A 22,167-nucleotide genomic window follows, 5' to 3' on the forward strand; every position below is an offset into this window, starting at 1 on the left:
AAAGGCAGCTCCCAGATCCTTCTCTGGCCTCTCCCTATCAGCCCCACCCTGAGAGGCGAAGGATAAACGAACAGACCAGTACAAAAGAAAAATACTGTTTATTCCACACAACTACATCCCCATTTTCCCCTCCCCACCCCTCACTCCAGCCCTCAGCAGGCTTTGCCCCATGTCAGGGAATAGTCAGAACCTCAGCGTCAGAGCCTGGCTTATGAGACAGGAAGCGAATCTAGGCATAGGAAGGTGATTGGGTTTCCAAGGACACAAAAACGTCAGGGACTCTCATTCCAAATTCAAGTGTGTTCCTCAGTCCATTTGGCCAAATTCTTTCCCGGGCCCCCGCTAGATAAAATGCTATGGATAGTGCAGGGTCACAGACCCCAGCTGACTCACCAGGCCATAGAAATTTTGGTCTTCTCTCATTTTAAAACAAAACAAACAATGCCACACACAGACAGTTAAATCACTTCTGCCCTTTCTCCTGCCTTTCCATGGCAAAGGAGCCACTAAGCTCTGGGTTATGTCCAGAAAGGTGCTTTCAAAACAAAATTCATATCGACACCCCTCAGAACCTGATGCTATCAGAAGCAAAACAGAAAACCCACCTCTGGTGGAGATAGCTGTTCCCCAAGGGCTCTACAGTTGGGGGGGGGGGGGAGCTCGAGCAATGATAGCAGGCCTGTGAGCTCTGCCTTGGGCACACTTCAGGGACACTCTGCACCCCGTGCCTGGGGACTTCAGCCTGCAAAAATTCTGCCCCTGGTATCCTTCCTCCGAAAGACCTACTCATCCTTCCCGCAGAGGAGAAAATGGTGCCGTTCTAACCCAGCCCCGGGAAGACAGATTTAGACAAGGGAGGAGCTGAGAAAGCGTGGCCAGGCCTGATTTAGACCAGGACTTCATTATCTTCTTTTCACAGACCAGGACAGATGGTATTCTCCCGCATATCTACTGCCACGGACACACCCTGGATTATATGCTACTCCCAGGGCTCCAGCTGTGACCCACTTGTCTCTCTCAAAAAAAGAAAGCCTATCTGAACACAAGTGTTTGCGGGTGCAAGCCTACCTCTCTCATTTATTGACGTGTAAGTCACTGAATCCTTCACAGACGCCAGCACCCTGGGTCTTCTTACTGAAAACTTGTTTACGATGCCCGCCCGAGCGAGCCCCTCATCTCGTTGACACAGGCGGATAACCCTAAACTTGAATGTGAAGCCTCCCCCTTGGAGACGTATCCTCTCCTGGGAGGCTTGGGGCAGGCAGGGTGCCCGCCTGCTTCCTCGTTCCCACCACACTCTGGAAAGTTGGGGCGGTCCGAACGCACTGGGGCAGGAGTGTGTGCGTACGAAGGGGGTTTGGGGAAAATCTGACACACAACCGTCCTCTCACTGGCAGGGCCGCCAAGAGGGTGGCCACTCTGGCATTGTAGGGCCTGACAGGGACCAGCTGTAGGCAGGAAAGGGAACACCACAAGCCAGAGGAAGCTAGACCAGGAGGGGACTCTGTGCCGGTGACCAGTGGGGTAGGGCTGTGCCCTCGCCTGGCAGCCATTTTGTCAGGGTAGATCCTGTGAGATGCCGTGGAGGGCAGCTTCTGATCTGGCTCTGTGACTTGTGGCCCTTGGACACGGTCTACACGGTGAGTCTAGGTTCATCTAAGCACACCTCTTAGTGCTCGCCCGACCTCCTGGAGTAACATACTGAGTTCCAGGGGCCGTCCAGCCACAGCGAGGCTGGGAAACTCACTGAGCAGCTTGGATGGGGTGCCCATCTTCAGTGTGCCATTTTTGTCCTCTCTGTAGGCAAGACCCATCCTGCTTCGGGGGTATTCTTGACTCAGAGGAGCTCCGGCAGGCAGGGGTGGGGAGGACTGTTTGCACAAACACATGGTGTAAGACTCCAGACAAAACAAGATTTCTCCTCCAGTATCCAAGGCTCAAAGTCACCAAGAAAATTAGAGTTAAGTCACCTTCCACAAGAGACTTTCTTGGGCTGCCATCCATTCTTCTTGGATGGTGGCCTTTTCCCCAGGGCCTTGCTGTCTGGTTTAGGGTTTCGTGTGCCCCTCTGACAAGGCTCAGCACTGGGTTAGGGGTGAGTGGGAGGACAAGAGAAAGAGAGAGTCAGCATTCCTTTCATTTCTCTTCGGGGTGCTGCGAGCTTGGGCAGTGGGATTTTCCAGGCTGCCGGTTCTTTAACCCTCACTGTCTAGTGAGGGAGAGAGCCACGGGCAGAGTTTAAATTAAAATCTGGAAGGATGGGTTCATCTATTAAGTTCCCAACCTGCCGTAGACCCAGGTCAACTCCAGGACGGCCAGAGTTCAAAGCTGCTTCCTTCCAACCTGGGTCACAAATGAACAGGTTCTGCTTTAGTGCAATTTCCCCCCAAAGGAAGCAGGGATCACATGTTCTGGCCCCAGGGCTGCGAGAGCCTTCTGACCTCGAGGGCAAGGCAGACACTGAGCCTGACCTGCTGAGCAGCTCGTCACACTTTTCGGAACTGTGCCCCTTGGGTCCTTTCGGGGACAGGGTGCCTGCAGGCAAAGGGCGGGAGTTGAGGCTGTGGTTCCGCTGCACGAGCTGCTACACCTGCGACACTTCCACAGAGGAGCACAGGGGAAGGGAGGGTGGAGAGAGAATGCCATCAAAGACAAGAGCTAAGGGTCAGTGGTACTTAGGGGCTGCCGCAGCCCTGCCCCAAAGACGGGGAGCTTCTGGTTCCCAACCAGAATTCACCCTTCGAAAACCACCTTTGCAAAGTGCTTCTTTAAGTGACACCACTTAATGGAAGGGTCCCTTGGCGTGACAGGCCCGGAGCCTGGAGCTCTCAGGTGGGCCCCCTCTGCCCTCCCCGTGATGTGAGCTACGTGGAGGAGAGGAGGGAGGCAGTGAACGCACATGCACACAGTGGAGTCTCACGACCCCAGGACAAGCGCAGCCGCACGTGGCAGAACGACAGGTGCCGTCACGGCAGTGGCTGCAGCCAGGGGCTAAGGGAAAAGTACAAAGTGCTGGAACACAGGGCCGGGGGCGGAGCCCTAAGGGATCTGAAAGACATTCAGCTTGCTGGTGTTCTTGAGCGTCTGGCGCCGATTGCAGAACCAGACGCGCACGACCTCCCGGTCGTAGTTGAGCTCCTTAGCAATCTCGGTGATCTCCTGGCCTGTGGGCAGCGGGTTCTTCTCGAAGTAGGCATTCAGAGCCTCTATGGCCTGGGGGGTGAAGGAGGTGCGGCGTTTGCGTTTCTTGGAGGGCTCACCTCCCACGAACTCCATCAGGTTCTGCTGCCCTTCCTGGTTCCGGAGTTCGGCTTCATTCAGCCACTTTTCCAGCACTGGCTTCAGCTTCTGGGCACTCTTGGGTGTGATATCCAGCTTCTCAAACCTGTGGGTGACCCAAGCCCGGGAAGGGACAGTGAGAATGCCTTACTCCCCACCCTGGGGTGTGAGTACTCTCCACGAGGGGTTGCCCCTCTGAGGACTGGTGGGACCGTACTAAATGGTCCCCTCACCGCCCCCATCGAGACCACCCTGGCTCAGCCAAGCCCAGACCCCGCAGACTATCCCGTAAGCCAGGTCACAAAGCCTCAGTTCAGTGGCGCAACGATAACAGTGCAGCTGCTGTCTGAACAACTCTTCTAAAACGTTCACACCCAAATGAGTGAGGTCCTTTGAGGAGTTATCTTAAGAGGACTTCAGAGATGGCACATGGATGTCACAAGTGCCATCTCCTCCGATTTCGTCTCACAGTAGTGACACTGAGTCAGACCGCTCTTCCTGGCCGAGCCCGGATGCGACTACAGAACTGCCAGCGTGACACCTGGTCTAGCGGTCACTCTTGTCTAATCTGGGAGCTGGCAGGCACCTTTCAGCCAACCCTGAGCCATGCACTCATTCCTGTTTGCAACGCTTTGCCCTCCTTTGATACTGGCATCAGAACCAGTCTGAACGCCGCACACAGAAAAATCAGCTACATCGCTTTAAAGTCATGCCTTGGGAGGAGGGGGGATGGGAGGATAACAGCGGGGAGGGTGGGTTGCGGTGGACAGCTAAGTCAGAAGGGAAGTTCCCACTTTTGTGACCAACGGCATAAGCTGTACCCTTTCCCTGTAGGGTTCCTGAATGGATTAGGGTCTTAGGTTCCCCCCAACGAAAGACCACGTACATGCTCAGGATTGAAGAATAAACCTGAGAGGGCCCTCAGACGGACTGGATCAGCCTCTGGCCACTCTAGGTGTTCCCGTCTACCCTTGGAACAACCTTCCTGGTCTGGAAGGAGGCAGGAGCAAGAGAGAATGTGGAAAGGAGCCATGCACCTGGGTCCCAATGAGTGCTTAGTGCCATCAAATGCCTGAGCCGGCCTTGACCTTGTCCAGAACAGCCTTACTCACCGGCAGATGGCTGACTGGCTGTAGGCTGGGCCTTCCGTTGCAGTCAGAGCCTGGCCCACCTGAGTCTGTGTGAGGCCCAGTGACAGCCGCCGGATCTTAAAGTTCTTGGCAAACTCCCGGATCTCTTCCAAGTTGATTCCGTCCTCATCCAGACTTGGGGTATGCGGCTCTAGGTCAGAGGAAGGGACCAGGGGTGAGTGTGTAAGACGGATGATAGCCCTCCTTATCTAGCTTATTGGCCTGGCCTGGTGAAGCAGTGAGGGATGAGGACATTTGACAAAAGGCCCATATACCCTTAACACCTTCACCACCCCTGTTCCCAAAGCAAACAAAACTTGAGGAAAAGGGGCCTGGACTAACCTGTCTGGAAGTAGGGGTCTCTTTTCTAGTTCTTCCAGCTCCGGTGGCTGACCCTCCCCCATTCTCCCCACTCCTGGCCCCAAGCAGAGCTGAGCCACCCACATTCCTCAAATGCTGGGCGAGAGACCAAACGAGAGACAGCCCATGGATTGGCTTCTTGAGGAAGTGGCCTCCACTGTCATCATGCCTAGAATCCAGCTCAGCAGGAATGGGAATAAGAAAGCCAATGCCTGGTAGCGGGCCTTTGCCCTTCCCCTTTGGACGCTAGAAAGTTTATTAAGGAGAGCAGCATCTAAAGGGGCTGGGGAATCTGAATACATGCCTCTCCTCCTCTCTACAACCTTTTTCAGGAGTCACTTACTGGATACCAACTGGCTGACAGTAGGGGTCTCAGAGCAGGTGATTGGAATGGGAGCAGAGGCAGATGGCTTGGCCGCCGGGGCTGGGCTGGTGATGACCACCGCTGGCTGCGGCACGGCTGGCGTGGGCTGGATGGGCTGGACCTGGGAGAAGAGAGCCAACGAGACGCTACTGCCCACCTGCCTGACTCAGGGGGTGGGAGTCCCTGCACGGGCCACATGAAAATGGGCATGAAATCCTCACTCCCCCAGCACACTCCTACCCATGCCCCATCACAAAGCAAGACTAGAAGCTACTTAATTACACCCACCCAACGACAGTGACCTCTGAAGTAAGGACAGCAACATGCCCCACCAAGTTGGAGCCTCGCAGCCACCCGTGACACAGGCAGGTCAGAGGCTCCGAAAGGTTCAGTACAGTTGTTCAAAGCCCAACAGGTGTCCACCCTTGAGATAACTGCTCTCAAATCTTTTCCCTCAGAACAGAAACCTACACTTGATTCTAGAGGCTCCCAGGCCCCAAATGTCCATTAACAGGGAACTGGCAAATGACTCTGGGGACCTTTTTACAAGGAGATTCTGTGCAGCTACTAAAAAGAATACAGTGGGGCGCCCGGGTGGTTTAGTCGGTTGAGTGTCCGTGATTTCAGCTCAGGTCATGATCTCAGGGTCCGTGAGTTCGAGCCCCGCGTTGGGCTCTGTGCTGACAGCTCAGGGCCTGCAGCCTGCTTCAGATTCTTTGTCTCCCTCTCTCTCTGCTCTTCTCTGCTCACGCACTGTCTCTCTTTCTCACATATAAATAAATATTAAAAAAAAAAAGTACGCAGTTAATCTCTTAATTAACCGACATGGAAGGAGCTCTGGGTCACAGTGCTAAGTGGAAGAAAAGATAAAGTGAAAACAATTTTTATAGAATAACTCCTATAAAAAATACATGTGAATTTCCAGGAAAAACAAAATCTTGAGACATATAAAGCAAGTTGTCTACATCAGCTATCTCTGGGGGTGGACTTGTAAGAGATTTTTGCTTTTTTCCATTACACATAATATTGGAATTTTTATAAAAAGTGTGTGTCAGGGCGCCTGAGTGGTTCAGTCAGTTAAGTGTCCGACTTCGGCTCAGGTCGTGATCTCAAGGCCCATGAGTTCAAGCCCCACATCGGGCTCTGTGCTGACAGCTCAGAGCCTGGAGCCTGCCTCGGATTGTGTCTTCCTCTCTCTGCTCCTTTCCTGCTTATGCTCTGTTTCTTAGCCTCTCAAAAATAAATAAACATTAAAAAAAAAATTTTTTTAAGTGTGTATCATATTTGTCATCAGGAGAAACTATAAATATATCAAATCAGTATTTTTAGTATGAATTTTTAAAGTAAACTCAACCCACAGTGTGGGGCTAGAACTCAAAACCCCGAGATCAAGAGTCGCATGCTCGACTTACTGACTGAGCCAGCCAGGCAGCCCAGGATGATTGTTTTTAAAAGCTTCCTGAGGGGCGCCTGGGTGGCTCAGTCAGTGGAGCGTTTGGCTCTTGGTTTGGGCTTAGGTCATGGTCTCCAAGTTTCATGAGTTCGAGCCCCGCGGCCAGCTCCATGCTGGCAGTGTGGAGCCTGCTTGGGCTTCTCTCTCTCCCTCTCTCTCTCTCTTCCCCCTTCTCTCTGCCCCTCCCCCACGCGCACTGTCCCCGTCTCTCTCAAAATATATAAATACATAAATGTTAAATAATAACAATAAAAAAATAAAACAACTTCCTGGAAAGTGCACATTTCTCTAGGATGGGTCCTATTCCCTGGATTCTACCCTTTGGTAGCTCTCAAGCCCAGGCCCTCTTCCTCCCCAGGGACTTAGCCTTAGTTCAGGGCTCCTGGTTTCTTGGTAGAACTGTTTCAGCTGCCTCCTAACAGGTGACAAGGACTCAAGTCTCGCCACAGTTCAGTTCTTGGCTCCACCTGGATAACAGGTAATTTTTTTTTTAATTTTTTTTTTTTAACGTTTATTTATTTTTGAGACAGAGAGAGACAGAGCATGAACAGGGGAGGGGCAGAGAGAGAGGGAGACACAGAATCTGAAATGGGCTCCAGGCTCTGAGCTATCAGCACAGAGCCCGACACGGGGCTCGAACTCACGGACCGTGAGATCATGACCTGAGCCGAAGTCGGACGCTTAACCGACCGAGCCACCCAGGCGCCCCGGTAATTTTTTTTTAATACACATCTAATTAGCCACTTCCCTTCCATGACTCTCTGCTCCATAATAACAGTGATAAAATAAAAGCACAGTTTTTTTCCAGTGCTCCCTGCATACCAGAGTGTTACCTGTCTTACGCGTGATATATCCATTAACGTTCATAACCTTCTGAGGTTGGTACTCTGATAATCTCCATTTTACAGATGAGGCTAGGAGGTTATTCACAAAGCCTGGAAGCGGCATGCTGCATTTGAGAGCCAAGGCCTCAACCTCGCCCGAGAACTTGCTAGAAATGCAAATTCCGGAGCGCCACTCCAGAACTTCTGAACAAGAAACTCTAAGGGTGGGGGAACGTGTGTGCGTCAGGACTCTGCATTCCAGCTGTCCTTCAGGTGCTTCTGACACACAACTCTGGGAACCCCTGCTCTGACACCTTCTAATTCCTGCAATCACAGTAAAGGGGGGGACCCACTCTCCCGCCCACCGCATCCCTTTAGATTAGTGCCGCGTCCCTTCTCTACGAAGCTTTGCTGAATTCCCCAGTCGGTCCAGAACTCCCTTCTCGGGGTCCCTACAGCAGCTTGTCACGTCCCTGTCATAGTCTTTGTCACTCTGGCTTGCGACTGTCTCCAGCAGTGGGCCACCTAAGGCTAGGAAAGGCATCTTACTCGTCCCTAGATCTACAGCACCTGGAGTATAGTAGGCACTCAAAAACTGCTCCTGGAATGAACAAATAAGGGAATAACCAAAGCCACAGTGCAAGTGAAGGGGTGAGGCGGAGGGGATGCCGAGTCACCTCCCTGGGCTTTCCTGGCAATCGGTTCACCCTGGAGCCGGTCAAGGCTCAGTTTGCTTTGACTACCTCCCTGGCCCTTTCAGCATGGCACTGGCCTCTGAGGGCACATACACTTGTTTTGGGGGTGGGGGGAGTGGGGAGGGGAGTGCTCTGTCCCTGAACAGAGTTATGTGGGGCCTTCTACTCTGGGATCTCCCCTCACTTTGGGGAGGTACTCTGTGTGCCAGGGGCTTCAGAAAATAGCCTTGTCCTGCCCTGCAGTCTTGAGGGAGGCACCCCCCCCCACCCCTGCCCTCATCCCAGCCCAGCCCTTGTACCTCACTCTTAGCAGGGGACTCAGGCGTGCTTGCCTTCCGGACAGCCACGGGCGGAGGCAGGGGGCTGCTGGCCAGGGTCGCGATCACCTGGCCCTGGGCATTCAACAACAGCTGGGGTGTCACAGCCTGGACCTGCAGGCTTTGGGCTGGTGCTGGGGCTGCCACACTAGCCGAGTTCACTACCCACGGAAGTGCTCCAATAACCTGGAGGAAACAAGGCAGGGACCCCAGGTGTGAGGCCAGCGTCCAGTTCTACCCCCAACCCAAATCCCCACGTGGGCAGGGGAAGGGACCTCAACGAATCGTTGAACCCTTCCGGACCTCAGTTCCCCTCATCGATAAAGCGGTTTCCTTTATTCTATCCCCGGAGCCGAGGTGCAGGAAGAATAGGTCTGCATGTGATTCACACAGCCCTGGATGTGAAGCCCTGCCCTGCCCTGCCCTGCCACATTTTATTGGGTGGCTTACTTTCTCTGAACCGCGGCCTTCTCCCCCGGGAAAAATGGGAATGAAAATCTCCACCTAACAGACCTGTACTCAAAATGAGGTGAGATAATGTGAGAGAGCACCTAACACAGAGCCTGGTCACAAAGTGGGTGCTCCACGAAGGAAAACCCCAGACTAGAGTGAGCACCTATAGGCTGGGGTGGAGGTGAGGCCCCTGCCGGGGCTCAGCATCAGCAGAGAGCTGCCACACGAGAGATGAAGGGCAGTGTGGCACCCTGTCTGAGTCTCTAGGACCCTCAGCCCAAGTCCCGCCCCCCCCCCCCCCCCCCCCCCCCCCCCCCCCCCTCACCGCAGCCCTCAACCCTCAGCCCTGGCTTCGACCACTTGCCTGTCCCTGAGCGTTGGTGAGGATCTGACTGCTGATCCCTGGCATGCTGGGAATGGCGTTGGCAATGACCGGAGTGGTAGTGAGGGAGCCTAGGATCTGGGTCTGTCCCCCGAGGGAAGCAGCACTGATCTGTGGGTGGAGAAAGAGCCTTGCTCAGAGGCCACGGGGTGAGAAAGAGCCCAAGGCAGAGAGGAAAAGGCTGAGCGCTTTGGGGTGGGGAGATATGGATGCTGGGCAGGTGTGAACGTGGGCTGCAGGCCTATGTCCACCAGCTGAATAGCATCGAGGGCCAGGGGCTGCGGGGAAGGGGGAGGGGCACCACCACGGAAGAGTAACTCCGGCTAATCTTTCAGGCCAGGCCCAGGAGGACAGAAGGCCAGACTGGAGGGGCCGATGTGAATCTAGTCACATCCAACAGCTCCACTGCCCGAGCCGGGAGCCACACCGGACAGACACGGGCACGGGGCTGTGAGCCTCCAGCTCCACCTTAGTTACAGCTCACGAGTTTGCAATCCCCAGACATCATCCCACCCTCCAAGGCCGGTCCAGTGGTTCAGGTTCTGGAGAATTTGCCCAGCCCTCTTGGCGGAGATTGTCTGCTCTTGTCTGGGATGGATGGGCTGGCAGATGCAAGGAGAAGGCCTCAGAGGGAGCCATCTCTGCGGATGTGTTGGAAAAGAGCCGTTTTCGGGGGGCTGGTCCTCCACCTCCTTCCTCCCCTGTGGGAAGGGCCAGTTCCACCCTTGGCCCGAGATTCGGTCCATCCCTGGTCAGCCCTGGGTAAGGGCAGCAGCTTACAATTCCTGGACTCAGTGCGAAGCCTGCAGGCTGGACGGTGATCTGTGGGGGGGTGTCCACTGGCTTGGGGACGGGGGCAGTAGCGGTGGCAGCGGTGGGCTGCGGTAGAATGGCCGGCGTGGTCTGCAGCAGCGGCTGGGTCTGGAACAGCGTCTGGGGCTGGGCCGCTGGCCGGGGCTGCGTGGGCGAGGAGGCCTGTACCGGCGGGACAGCTTGTACGGGTGTCGGGAGAGCGGCGTTCAGCACGGCAGCTGCTACGGAGCAAGGCAGAGACAGAGGCGCTCAAATGCCTAGCCGCAGCCCAGAGCGGCTCCAATCCCAAGGGATCTGGCCCAAGAATGAGAGGGGGGTTGGGACAGCGGGGCAGAGGGGACAGGCAGCCGTGATTCCCTTGATCCTTGCAGGGGCAGCGCGTGGCAGCATCTCTCATCCCCCCCTCCCTCGGGCCTGCTGGAGACGCGTAGGTTCCAAAGCAGAAGCTGAATCTTCTTGCGGTGGTCCTTCTTAGGAGGCTGGTCGTGGGGCGAACTCTGGCGTGGGGGGGGAGGGGGGCAGTCTCGGTTGGCTGGAGTGAGAGAGGCCCGCTGGGCCGGCACGGTGTCATGGCCTAGAGTCCCGAGGTGGTGCAGCAGCTCTGTGGCTGGGTGCCTGGGACACCGGATCCGGACTCCAGGGCTGTTGCCCTGGTGGGCCGCGTGTTCGGAGTCCAGCATGGCAAGCACACGTGCAGGGACAGTAGTGTAGGGTGGTGGGGGGCCTGGTGCAGTCCTGGGGAGAGTTGCCGTTACCTTGCAGACCGGCTAAAGGTGGCTTGAAAATTCCCCCCGTAGGAGAAGCAGCTGTCAGTCCTGGGAGGGCAGCCACGGTTGCTGTAGGAATTGTCCACACGGCCAGCCCCTGCTGACCAGCCACTTGACCTGCAATACTGATGGGGATAAGAAGAGGTTGAGTAACTGCCCCTGCTGGAACCATAACTCCTGTCAGAACTGTGGCTAAGTTTTCCTGAGTCAAGACCTGCAAAAGCAAACAAGATTTCAAAAAGAAAAGAAAAAATAAAAAATCAACATTGACAGCGCAAACACCAGGTCTCTCAGACCCAGTTGAGCACAAACAAAGCATTCTGAGGGCGGTGGGGAAAAGGCCGGTGAGGGTGGGGAAGAGACCAGCCCTAGCCGGAGGCCTGACCCCGAGGGGGTGCCTGGACCAGACTATCCTGCCTTCAGAGAAGCTGCCTGAACCGGAGACGGGGCCTGGCCCCACTCACAGGACAGCAGAGGGTGTGCCGGCCTCCTCCACCACAGTCTGCTGCCTCCCAGGCCTTCCCTGGGCCCTGGCCCACCAATGCTTCGTGGCCGTCGGGAAGCAGGGGGCGGGGGCTGGTGGAACCAGGAGATCAAGGGCCCACAGAGGCTTCTGGGAAGCTCTGACGGAGGATACCCCGCTGGATGCCTTGCAGATCTGTGCGTGTAGCAAAAGGTCACAGGGAACTCAGCACAGCCGGGGACCCGGGAGGCAGCTTCTCGCGGTGCTGGGGCGGCCCCCTGGCTCTAAATGAGGGCTCTGAACGATCCATTAACTCTTCCAGGCATCTCCTGGAGGGGCTAACAAGGCTATTCACTCATTTAGTCATTAGATAAACAGAGATGCCTGTGGCACGAAAGAGTTAACGTTATCTCTACAATCTTTGCTGGACCCAAGAATATTAGTTGGCAAAGACAGATCTAATCTTCCCAGTGGGCCTGATCTGGGGTAGGGGAGAGGCCAGGGGTGCCCAGGAAGGGATTCCCTCCTTCAAGCCACAGCCCCTTCCTGTTCTGCCCCGAGAAATCCCCAGATCCCATGGCCACCCCACACTGGCTGCCCCATGCTTTGCTCCCGCCCAGGGCCCTCTGTTCAGCTCCCCGGGGGGCCCTTACCTGGGGGGCAGCTTGTACAGCCAGTGGCGTCAGGGTCTGCGATGCCTGAGGCTGGCTTGGGGCTTGGCTGAAGGTGGCAACCGCAGGGGCAGGGCTCGGAGGGATCCCCGGGAGAGACTTCACTTCATGTGGCATTGAGAGAAAGGACAAGGAGTGAGCCCGGTGTGAGTGGAGGGGTCACTGGAGTAGAACCTCTGGTTGCAGTTTGGAGTGCTAAATTCTCAGGCCTACATTGTTTTTCTGCATAACCCAAGGCCAATCACCAGCCTTCCCTGGCCCAGGAGGCAGCTTCCCAAATGCTACCGGTAGTGAGAATGGAAGGATGGGGGACCCTGTGCCAGACCTGAAAGGTGGGCTACCCTCTTCCCACATCTAGTTGAAGAAGATGCAGGCCTATGCACAGTTGCCTATCAAGTCTCCCATTTCCTGGCTCCATAGGACATGGTGACCTATCACATAATCAGTAAAGGGGCCCTAAGCAAACGTGTGTCAGGGAAGGAAGGAGCTAGAATTGATGGGAGCAACTTCCCTTGACTCATCCAGCAATTGAATCATTGTTACACCACCCGCAGGTGACTTTGTGGATGCAGGAGCTAGCCTGGGGAAGGGGCAAAGATTCCTGTTGGGTGAGGTCCTTGAAGTGACAGTCCCTGAAAACTGGACAGGTCTTTGCCACACTCCAGAACACAGGGGCATTCCAGGCCAGGCAGCTTTTCTCTGCCAGGGTCTGCGGGCCGAAGTCCAGCTGAGAAGCCTCACTGAGCTTCCAAAAGAACTTCTTTCCTGTGAAAGGGTGCTTTTCACCCAGCTGATAGCTTCCTCTTGCTACCTTGATTTAGTCCGGTATTGGAGAACCCCACCAGGAAACCTCTTCAAAGCCACACAACAATGAGGAGAAGGGTTATTATTTAATACACAGTAAAACTTGAAAAGGAATCTACATATTGGGTGATGGACGTTAGACCAGATTGGTGGCCTCTTAATATTGGCTGGGTGTAGATTTCCAGGCACTTATCTAAGCCTACTGAATTGGATGTCTGGGAATGGAGGTCAGTAACCTCTCCTCTCTCTCTTTTTCCTTTTAAACCCACTTGTGATACATCATGCAGCCAGAGGAGGAACCACGGAATTAGACAGCCTTTCCACCTTGCATTCCCAGCCCTGGGAATTTTCATCTGGAAAGGCAGTAACCTAACTCAGGACTATAAAGTTCACAGTATATAATGAAAAAAAAAAAAAATCCAACTCTTTAAGGAATCAAAGAGAAAACAGGCAACAACAAAAGTCTTCTAAAATACAAACAGAAAACAAAACGGCAGGTTCATGTCCACTGTGGAAGGGAAATACAGGTCTAGCTACTGAAAAAAAAAAAATCAGAAAACATCACGATACTCTGAACCCACAAAAACTTAAAAAATATTTTGCTTGACAAAATGTTATGAAATATAAAAAAAAAAGCAAAGTGGGAAAATGGGAATGTGATAAACATGAATGAGAAAAGCTTATCATCTAAAGAAACGGAATGTTCATTTTATTAGGATTTATTTTCAAAGTAGGACTAAGGGTCCAAGGGTTTGCATACATTTAGGGCTTTTATCACTTCCTGCTAGAGTGCTTTTCAGAAAGACTGAACCAATTCACAGAACCATCAATAATGTGCCCATTTCTCCACAGTGCCACCCAACCTAGGTTTTATCACTGTTTATTTATTTTTCTGGCTTAACAGCCATGTGGTACCTTGTAGCCAATTACTGGTCCTCTCATTGATAGATTTTGTACTTTTCCAGGTGATAACTTCCTCCTAGGTACACAACTGATTTCTTTTCGAGAAAGGAATTTGAGGGGCGCCTGGGTGGCTCAGCCGGTTAGGCGTCCAACTCTTGATTTAGGCTCCGTCATGATCTCACGGTATGTGGGTTTGAGCCCCACCTCCGGTTCTGCATTGATAGCACAGAGCCTGCTTGGGCTTCTCGCTCTCGCTCTTGCTCTCTTTCTGTCCCTCCCCCATTCTCCCTCAAAAAATTAATTAATTTTTTAAAAAAGGAGTTTGAGGGGCGCCTGGGTGGCTCGGTCGGTTGCGCGTCTGACTTCCGCTCAGGTCATGATCTCTCAGTTTGTGAGTTTGAGCCCCGCGTTGGGCTCTGTGCTGACAGCTCAGAGCCTGGAACCTGCTTCAGATTCTGTGTCTCCCCCTCTCTGCCCCTCCCTCACTCAGGCTCAGTCTCTCTCTGTCTCTCAATAATAAATAGACGTTAAAAATTTTTTTAATAAAAAAAATTTTAAAAATACACACATGGACAAGGACTGGGTAGTAATTTAGAGTGATATAAATCACTAGATTTTTCTCATCCTGAAAGTTTCCCATTACTTAGTTTCATTTTAAGAGGAAACTGGTTTTTTTGTTTTTGTTTTTGTTTTTTTTTTTACTTTTTTAATGTTGATTCATTTTTGAGAGAGAGACAGAGCATAAGTGGGGGAGGACAGAGAGAGGACGACACAGAATCTGAAGCAGCCTCCAGGGGCGCCTGGGTGGCGCAGTCGGTTAAGCGTCCAACTTCAGCCAGGTCACGATCTCGCGGTCCGTGAGTTCGAGCCCCGCGTCAGGCTCTGGGCTGATGGCTCGGAGCCTGGAGCCTGTTTCCGATTCTGTGTCTCCCTCTCTCTCTGCCCCTCCCCCGTTCATGCTCTGTCTCTCTCTGTCCCAAAAATAAATAAAAAACGTTGAAAAAAAAAAATTTGAAGCAGCCTCCAGGCTCTGAGCTGTCAGCACAGAGCCCGACGCGGGGCTCGAACTCGCGAGCAGTGAGATCATAACCCGAGCTGAAGTCATATGCTTAACCGACTGAGCCACCCAGGCGCCCAAGAGGAAACTCTTTTTAGCCTCTGCTCTGCAATAGCATTATCAAGAAAGGCTCCATCAAGGTCACAGTCTAAGTTGGCGGCTTCTTGGTAGGTACCATCAAAATACCTCCCTTACCTACCCGATGATCACTAAAATGCCTTTACAGAGAAGAGGACTTTCGTGAAGAGGCTTAAATGTACAAACCCCTGGAAGAAGATGCACAGTACCATAAACACTGATGCTAAGGTATAAATAGTTGACTTAGGATCCATTTCCGAGAGCAGGTTTGAACAAGAAACAGAATTAAGGCACCAGACGAAATGAGATATGGAAGATGGTTAAAAGAATAAAAAGGGAAATTGCCGACCCTGTGGGTAAACCTGGGAAATCTCCTGAATTTTCTGGAAAAGGGCCCCATCCCCACCATGGAAAGGAGTGGAAGATCGGTCAGACGTAGAATCCTGGTCTTTGCTGCCTGCTCTCTGGGGCGCTGCCCTGCGGAGCACGTGACACCCCACCCTGGTCTCAACATGGAGCAGAGCATTTCCAGGCTAGGGGAAAACGGTCAAGCCTCTTGCCGTTCCTTTATTCAAAAGGAGAAAAAATAACCTAGGTCACTAGGGTGCCAACTGAATCTGCGTGCTGATTTGCAGGCAGAGTGAGGGATGTGAGGTCTCACAGTTTTCTTATTAAGGAGTTGCTATTTCCCTAAAGCCTGTCTGTTCTCATTTGCTCTCTTCTTGGCTCCTCTTCTTGGCCCACCCCCACCAGCCCAGATCTCCAATCCGGGGAAGGGAAGATAAGCAGAAGGCTAGGGGAGATGAATCGTGGAGTTCTGGGGGTACTAACTGGGGATCCCCAGGTTTCCAGCAAAAGACGTCTACTCTGAAAGGTGTCAATGAGGGAAGTCCATGAAAGGGTGCCCCACAACCAGACAGCCATGCCTGGCACCTCAGTCCCAGCCTCTAGAACAGCCCTGGCTGTCTCGCAGCTATACTACAGGGTAATTAGGAGAGATGGTGTGGGTGGATCGTCCCTACCCATTCCCCTTACAGGGGAATCAAGTTCTAGCCCAAAAGTCGTCTTTGGAGACAGCATGAATAAGACACCAGGCTTGACTCACGCCAGCCCAGCTAGGAGTAAGGAGCTGGGATTCTGCAAGGTCCTACCTAACCTACATCTTTAGTGTGGGGTAGGTAACATGCCCTCCTGTCCCCAGCCGCTGGAACCTCCCAGATTCACCACAGAAGGTACTGGGTTAGAAAGGCTGTCGGGATCCTGAAGGTCTAGTCCTTTCTGCACTCAGCCTTTCTGGCTTGGACGTACAGCCCTCTCGGAGGTTAATTCAATCCCCTCAACTGAGCCCAGCTGCTCTCCTCCCACCTCACCCGGACCCATCCCAGTTTAGATGTGGAAGTGAATGAAACCAGAACTAAAGTTCCAGGCACATGGAGGGCAGGACGGCCCTAGCAGCTGAGCAGAAGTACAGCTGTGGCCAGAGGTCGTCCAGTGGACCGGAAGACAAGACCCCGAGGCCACCCTGGCCCTAGGGACTCACGCTGGCTCTCCAAGGAGCCAGAAAGAGGGACTCGGGTGGACCAATGCCAAATGGGAGCAATGGCCTCGTACCAGTTGCCTCTGCAGAGGAGTCTGGGTTGTCTGGCCCAGCTTCACCAGCGGGTTCACTGGCTTCGGCCGGGCCTCTGCTCTGGGAGCCCTCGGCAGCGACACCCTCCAGTCCTTTGCCCTCCTCCTCAGCAGAGATCTGGGCATCCACTCCAACTTCCAGCACGCGGATGGTCTCGTGGCCTGACATCACGATGACCTGAAAACACAGGACAGGGGACGTTGCTGGTGGGGAGTGGCCAGTAGGCTTCTGGCTGGGGGAGAGAGGAGAGGGCACTTGGAGATGCAGACCGCTTGCCTGAGGGCTGTGTGCTGTGACAATTCCACAGCCTGGGGCAGGCTGCAGCTCCCCAACCCCAGGAAAGAAACTGGGGCCTGGTGACACGGGAAGGGCTTGACACACGCTAGTAAAAGCCCCACAGAGCCAAACCATTTGGAGATATTTCTATTTGCTCCCCGTCCTGGACTCAGTTCAGGGAGTGGTTAAGTGGCCTATCCCACAGCCCTGCAAGGGCGTCCTCTTAGCTGCTAGGATACTGGAGGCCCCTAACTAACACAGCATCCAGCCTTAGGCTGGGCCAAGCAGCAGATCCCTCTTCACTTCTCTTGAAACCTTACAGGAGTTTCCTCAAAGACAAAGGGATGGACATGAATGCTCCACAATGCTGAGTAACTTTTTAGGCTCATGATTCCAAAACTCTGGGGTACAGGCCAAGGTTTCCAGTCAAGCTAACTTCCTGAAACGCAGGTCAGGAATACTGTAGAAGCAGCCGCTGGCTCCACCTCCCAGGACTGGAGCCCCACCTCCCAAGACTGAAGCCCCACCTCTCTGGACTGGAGCCCCACCTCCCAGGACTAAAGCCCCACCTCTCTGAACTGGAGCTCCACCTCTCCGGACTGGAGCCCCACCTCTCCGACTGCAGCCCCACCTCCCAAGACTAAAGCCCCACCTCTCTGGACTGGAGCCCCATCTCTCCAACTGGAGCCCAACCTTTCCGACTGGAGCCTTGCACCCTGTGGACCTGTGGGGCCAGCCCTGCCATCTGCAGGCATGCTCCGACCTCGAGGGGGCCTTCCATGTCCTCAGAACACTTGGTCTTCTTCCCCTGCTCAAACAGCCAGCCCTCAGCTCTTCACCTCCAGCACTGGCATGCTTTGAATTGGACCAATCAAGAATCAGGGACACGCTGTATGTTCAAAATCTGTGTCGAGCCTCCCCTGCACTTGGCCTGTACCCGAAGGCACTCCCACAACACAGTCCTCAAAATTGAACCCAGCCAGAGATTGCTGGAAAAAGTGACAGTGTGACCTCTCAGGGGAGTATGAGTGAAATACACCTCCAAAAGCAGTTCCTTTTCAGATTTAAATTTGATACGAGGGACTTCAGTCCAATTACCTTTTAAGAAATGTTAACCTTTTTTTTTTCCTTTAAAAAATTATGTAATGAATGTTCACTGCAAAAAATTGTAAAATATATTTAGGAAAAAACAGAGTAAATTACCTGATGTCCAAATCTTTTCCTTATGTAAACTTATACATATTTGTATATATATTTAAACTTTTTATTATTTTTTTAAGTAAACTCTACCCCCAATGTGGGGCTTGAACTCATGACCCTGATATCAAGTGTCACATGCTCTACTAAGTCAGCTAGGCATCCCATACAATTTTTTATATTTTAATTTCACTTCTTTTTTTAAGTTTATTTATTTTGAGAGAGAGAGAGAGAGAGAGCATGAATAGGGTAGGGGCTGAGAGAGAGAGGGAGAGAGAGAAACCGAAGCAGGCTCTGCACTGTCAGCACAGAGCCCAACAAGGGGCTTGATCCCATGAACTTTGAGATCATGACCTGAGCCAGAACCAAGAGTCAACTGCTGAACCGACTAAGCCACTCAGGTGCCCCTAAGCTGTGACTTTAAAAAGTGAAATTAAGGGGTGTCTGGGTGGCTCAGTCGGTTAAGTATCTGACTCTTGATTTCAGGTCAGGTCATGATCTCGTGGTTTGTGAGTTTGAGCCCCAAGTCAGGGTGTCTGTGCTGATGGCGTGGAGCCTGCTTGGGATTCATTCTCTCTCTCTCTGTCTCGCTCTCTCTCTCTCTCTCTCTCTCTGACCCTCCCTTACTTGGGCATGCACGCACGTGCACCTCTGTTCTCTCTCTCTCTCTCTAAAAATAAATAAGATAAGCTTAAAATAAATAAATAAATAATAAAGTCACAGCTTAAATCCCCGATCTCAGCCCCTGAGAAATCCTAGCTGGTAACTACATCTGGATGGGTGAAATCGGCATGAATTTTGGTGAAGAAACAGATACTGACAGGCTCTGTGGAGTGTTCCTCCTGGCCACGCCCCAGGGTCCATCACCCTCACTCCCCCACCTCTTCCTGCCCCAGAACATACCTGCTCATTGACGGTCAGTGATGACTCTGGCCCGGCTCCAGGATCCATGGTCACTTAGGGTGGGGTGGGGGCCGGCCCACACCTAGCACAGCCTGTGGGATGACATGGGACGGGAAAAGCAAAGGCTGATGTGACACAGTAATACAATTTCTATACCATCTTGGAGAGTCAGGAGTAGAATGGTAGGAAGGGAAAAAAATCTAAATTCTCCCAAGTATCCATAAAAGTAAAGGAAACAGGATTCAAAGGACCTGAAAACGGAAGTGTCTTGCTTCCTACAGCACCCCAAGAGATCCTACACTCAGGAAGAACCAGGGTGACAAGAGGAAAGAGAGGGCCAAGCATCCGTCCCTGGGCGTTCCCCAGTCTGCAGGGAGAGAGCAGACCCAGCAGAACCCAAGCTGACTTTGACCCAGACATTCAGAGCCTCCAGAGCCTCAGACACAGGAAAGGAGCACTCTGGCTATCAGAGGGCTTCTCAGGGGAGGAGTCTGAACAGACTTCCTGGAAGAGATGGTAAAGACCCGAATAAATTGAAACAGTAGTCCCAAATTTGAATGTGCGTGATCACCACTTGGAGCGCTTATTAAAAATGCAGACCCCAGGGGTGCCTGGGTGGCTCAGTTGGTTGGGTGACTGACTTCGGCTCAGGTCATGATCTCGCAGTTTGTGAGTTTGAGCCCCACATCGGGCTCTGTGCTGACAGCTCAGATCCTGGAGCGTACTTCAAATTCTATGTCTCCCCCTCTCTCTACCCCTCCCCTGCTCACGCTCTGTGTCTCTCTGTCTCTCAATAATAAATAAACATTTAAAAAATAAATAAATAAAAATGCAGACCCCAGATTCCCCTGAGAGTCTGATTCAGCCGACGGGTCCCACAGAAGCAGCTCTTAAGTGATTCTGTGGCAGTGGCCTAAGGACCATCCTGGCCTTTAACGCGGGAGCCAGGACAACATCCCAGATGGCTCATGTCATGATCTCCCTGCCAAATGCAGGGAGAGGGAGTGGGAGGAGCCCTCGTGAAGAACAGATTCACAGACCATAGAGTCGTAAGAAATAAAGGTATAAAGCGGACAAATAGGTTTAGATACTTATACAGAAAAGAAGGCAATTAACATTTACGTTGAGCGCCTATAAGTGCTAAGTATTTCTATAACACTTACTCAAGCTCATTACTCATGCCCGCTGGGGGATGGGAGAATTACCACCACCATGGTCCAGATGAGGGACCTAAGCTCAGAGAAATTCGCTAGCTTCCCCCTCTTTCGACTTCCTCCTCCTCTTTCAACCCTGGGTTGGCTGACAGGTTCTCCTTCTTCGGTTATTTTATTGATTGAGGTAAAATCCACGTAACATAAAATTCACCATTTTAACCATTTTAAAGCGCAAAACTCCGCGGAATTGAATGCATTTATAATGTTGTGCAACCACCACCACTGTTTAGTTCCAGAACATTTTCATCATCCCCAAAGGGAACCCCATACCCATTAGCAATTCCTCCCTTTCTCTGCCACCACCGGCCCCTGGCAGCCGCCAGTCGGCCTTTTCTTTATGGATGTGTCTATTCTCCATATTTCATAAAAACAGATGCATACAGTAAATGGCCTTTGTGTCTGGCGTCTTTTAGCAAAACGTTGTCAAGGCACGTATCAGGACTTTGATCCTTTTTATAGCTATGGAATAACGGATAATATCGGGTGGGCTTTCTCTCTGGGGAGGGCTGACAGAGAGGCAAACTGAGGTTCCATTTCCAAGATGGAAAGCTCATCACACTCAGCTGTGACTCGACCAGCCCTCCACAGGTGTGTGCCAATCCACCACCTCCCCACACAAGCGGTTCAAGAAAAAACCCTGTATGGGGCGCCTGGGTGGCTCAGTCGGTTAAGCATCCGACTTGGGCTCAGGTCATGATCTCACGGTTCGTGGGTTCGAGCCCCATGTTGGGCTCTGTGCTGACAGCTCGGAGCCCAGAGCCTGTTTCAGACTCTGTGTCTCCCTCTCTCTGCCCCTCCCCCACTCACGCTCTGTCTCCCTCTGTCTCAAAAATAAACATTAAAAAAAAAAAAGATGGGGCGCCTGGGTGGCTCAGTCGGTTAAGCATCCAACTTCGGCTCATGTCATGATCTCTCGGTCCGTGAGTTCGAGCCCCGCGTCGGGCTCTGTGCTGACAGCTCAGAGCCTAGAGCCTGTTTCAGATTCTGTGTCTCCCTCTCTCTGCCCCTCCCCTGCTCATGCTCTGTCTCTCCCTGTCTCAAAAATAAATAAAACGTTAAAAAAAATTTTTTTTAATAAAAATAAAAAAATAAAAAAAATAAAAAACCCTGTAAGTGCAACACTTAGACAATGACTGAGGAACAGAAGATTTTCATGTAATCCCTGTTACAGCATGGTAAAACACCTCAAAGCAGAGAATGAAGAAAACTATCGAACCTTTTCAAAGAAACCGGCATCTTCTCCAGAAGAAAACTGTTTGGAATCTCAGAACTCTTTTTTTTTTTTTTGAAGGTTACTTATTTATTTATTAATCTCTACACCCAACACAGGGCTTTGAACGCATGACCTCAAGACCAAGAGTCACGCGCACTACTGACAGAGCCCGCCAGGTGGCCCTGGAACTTTTGAGACCATTTTAAACACACAGATGGTAAAGCTGAAGGAAGGAAGCATTTGGAAAATACCTTCAAGAATTATCAGCGCATGTGAATCTAATGACTTGATACTGTGTCGTGCAATGGTCTTCAAAAACTATTTGGCGAATGAGAATTCCCAAAGGAGGATCTGGGGGATGAAACTAGCAGAACGTATAGATCAAAGAATGATTTGTGTTAGTTACGGTTGTCTGAAAAAGAGGCGGAGAAGCCTGTAGTCAGTTACTTTACGAGGTGCAGTCAGGTGCATCTGAGAACAAGACTCAGCCTTGCTCAGCTGATAGACCACCATGGGTTAGAGGACCAATTGCTACACTGCAACAGAAATGAAGAACTGGGGCACCTGGGTGGCTCAGCCGGTTAAGCTTCTGACTCTTGATTTCCACTTGGGTCATGACCTCACGGTTCACGGGTTTGAGCCCAGCATTGGTCTCTGCACTGGCAGTGCAGAGCCTGCTTGGGATTCTCATTCTCTCTCTCTGCCCCTACGCTGCTTGTTCTCTTTCTCTCAACATAAATAAATAAACTTAATTTTTTAAAAAAGCATCTGACTCTTGATCTCGGCTCAGGTCACAATCTCACAGTTCATGAGTTCAAGCCCCAAGTTGGGCTCTGTGCTGACAGTGGGAAGCCTGCTTAGGATTCTCTCTCTCTCTCTCTCTCTCTCTCTCTCTGTGCCCCTCCCCTGCTTGTGCTCTCT

General features: G+C 52.2%; 1 protein-coding gene across 3 annotated transcripts in view; it reads right to left on the reverse strand.

The window, feature by feature from the left end:
- Positions 1-347: 347 nt before the first annotated feature.
- Positions 348-22,167, reverse strand: part of POU6F1 (POU class 6 homeobox 1) — a 30,524-nt gene continuing 8,704 nt past the window's right edge. For 2 of the 3 annotated variants that reach the window (XM_042946565.1, XM_042946564.1), the window contains exons 2-11: positions 18,820-18,911; positions 16,425-16,620; positions 11,954-12,075; positions 10,826-11,051; positions 10,038-10,291; positions 9,240-9,368; positions 8,405-8,608; positions 5,113-5,254; positions 4,392-4,560; positions 348-3,385 (exon numbers count right to left, since the gene is read on the reverse strand). In XM_042946565.1, the coding sequence (XP_042802499.1) occupies positions 3,040-3,385; positions 4,392-4,560; positions 5,113-5,254; positions 8,405-8,608; positions 9,240-9,368; positions 10,038-10,291; positions 10,826-11,051; positions 11,954-12,075; positions 16,425-16,620; positions 18,820-18,867 (1,836 nt within the window). In that variant the 5' untranslated portion in view covers positions 18,868-18,911 and the 3' untranslated portion in view covers positions 348-3,039. The remainder of the gene's footprint in view (positions 3,386-4,391; positions 4,561-5,112; positions 5,255-8,404; positions 8,609-9,239; positions 9,369-10,037; positions 10,292-10,825; positions 11,052-11,953; positions 12,076-16,424; positions 16,621-18,819; positions 18,912-22,167) is intronic. The other variant, XM_042946566.1, reaches the window with a different exon arrangement.

Source organism: Panthera leo, chromosome B4, assembly GCF_018350215.1.
Source record: "Panthera leo isolate Ple1 chromosome B4, P.leo_Ple1_pat1.1, whole genome shotgun sequence".
In the NCBI taxonomy this organism is placed as follows: Eukaryota; Metazoa; Chordata; class Mammalia; order Carnivora; family Felidae; genus Panthera; species Panthera leo.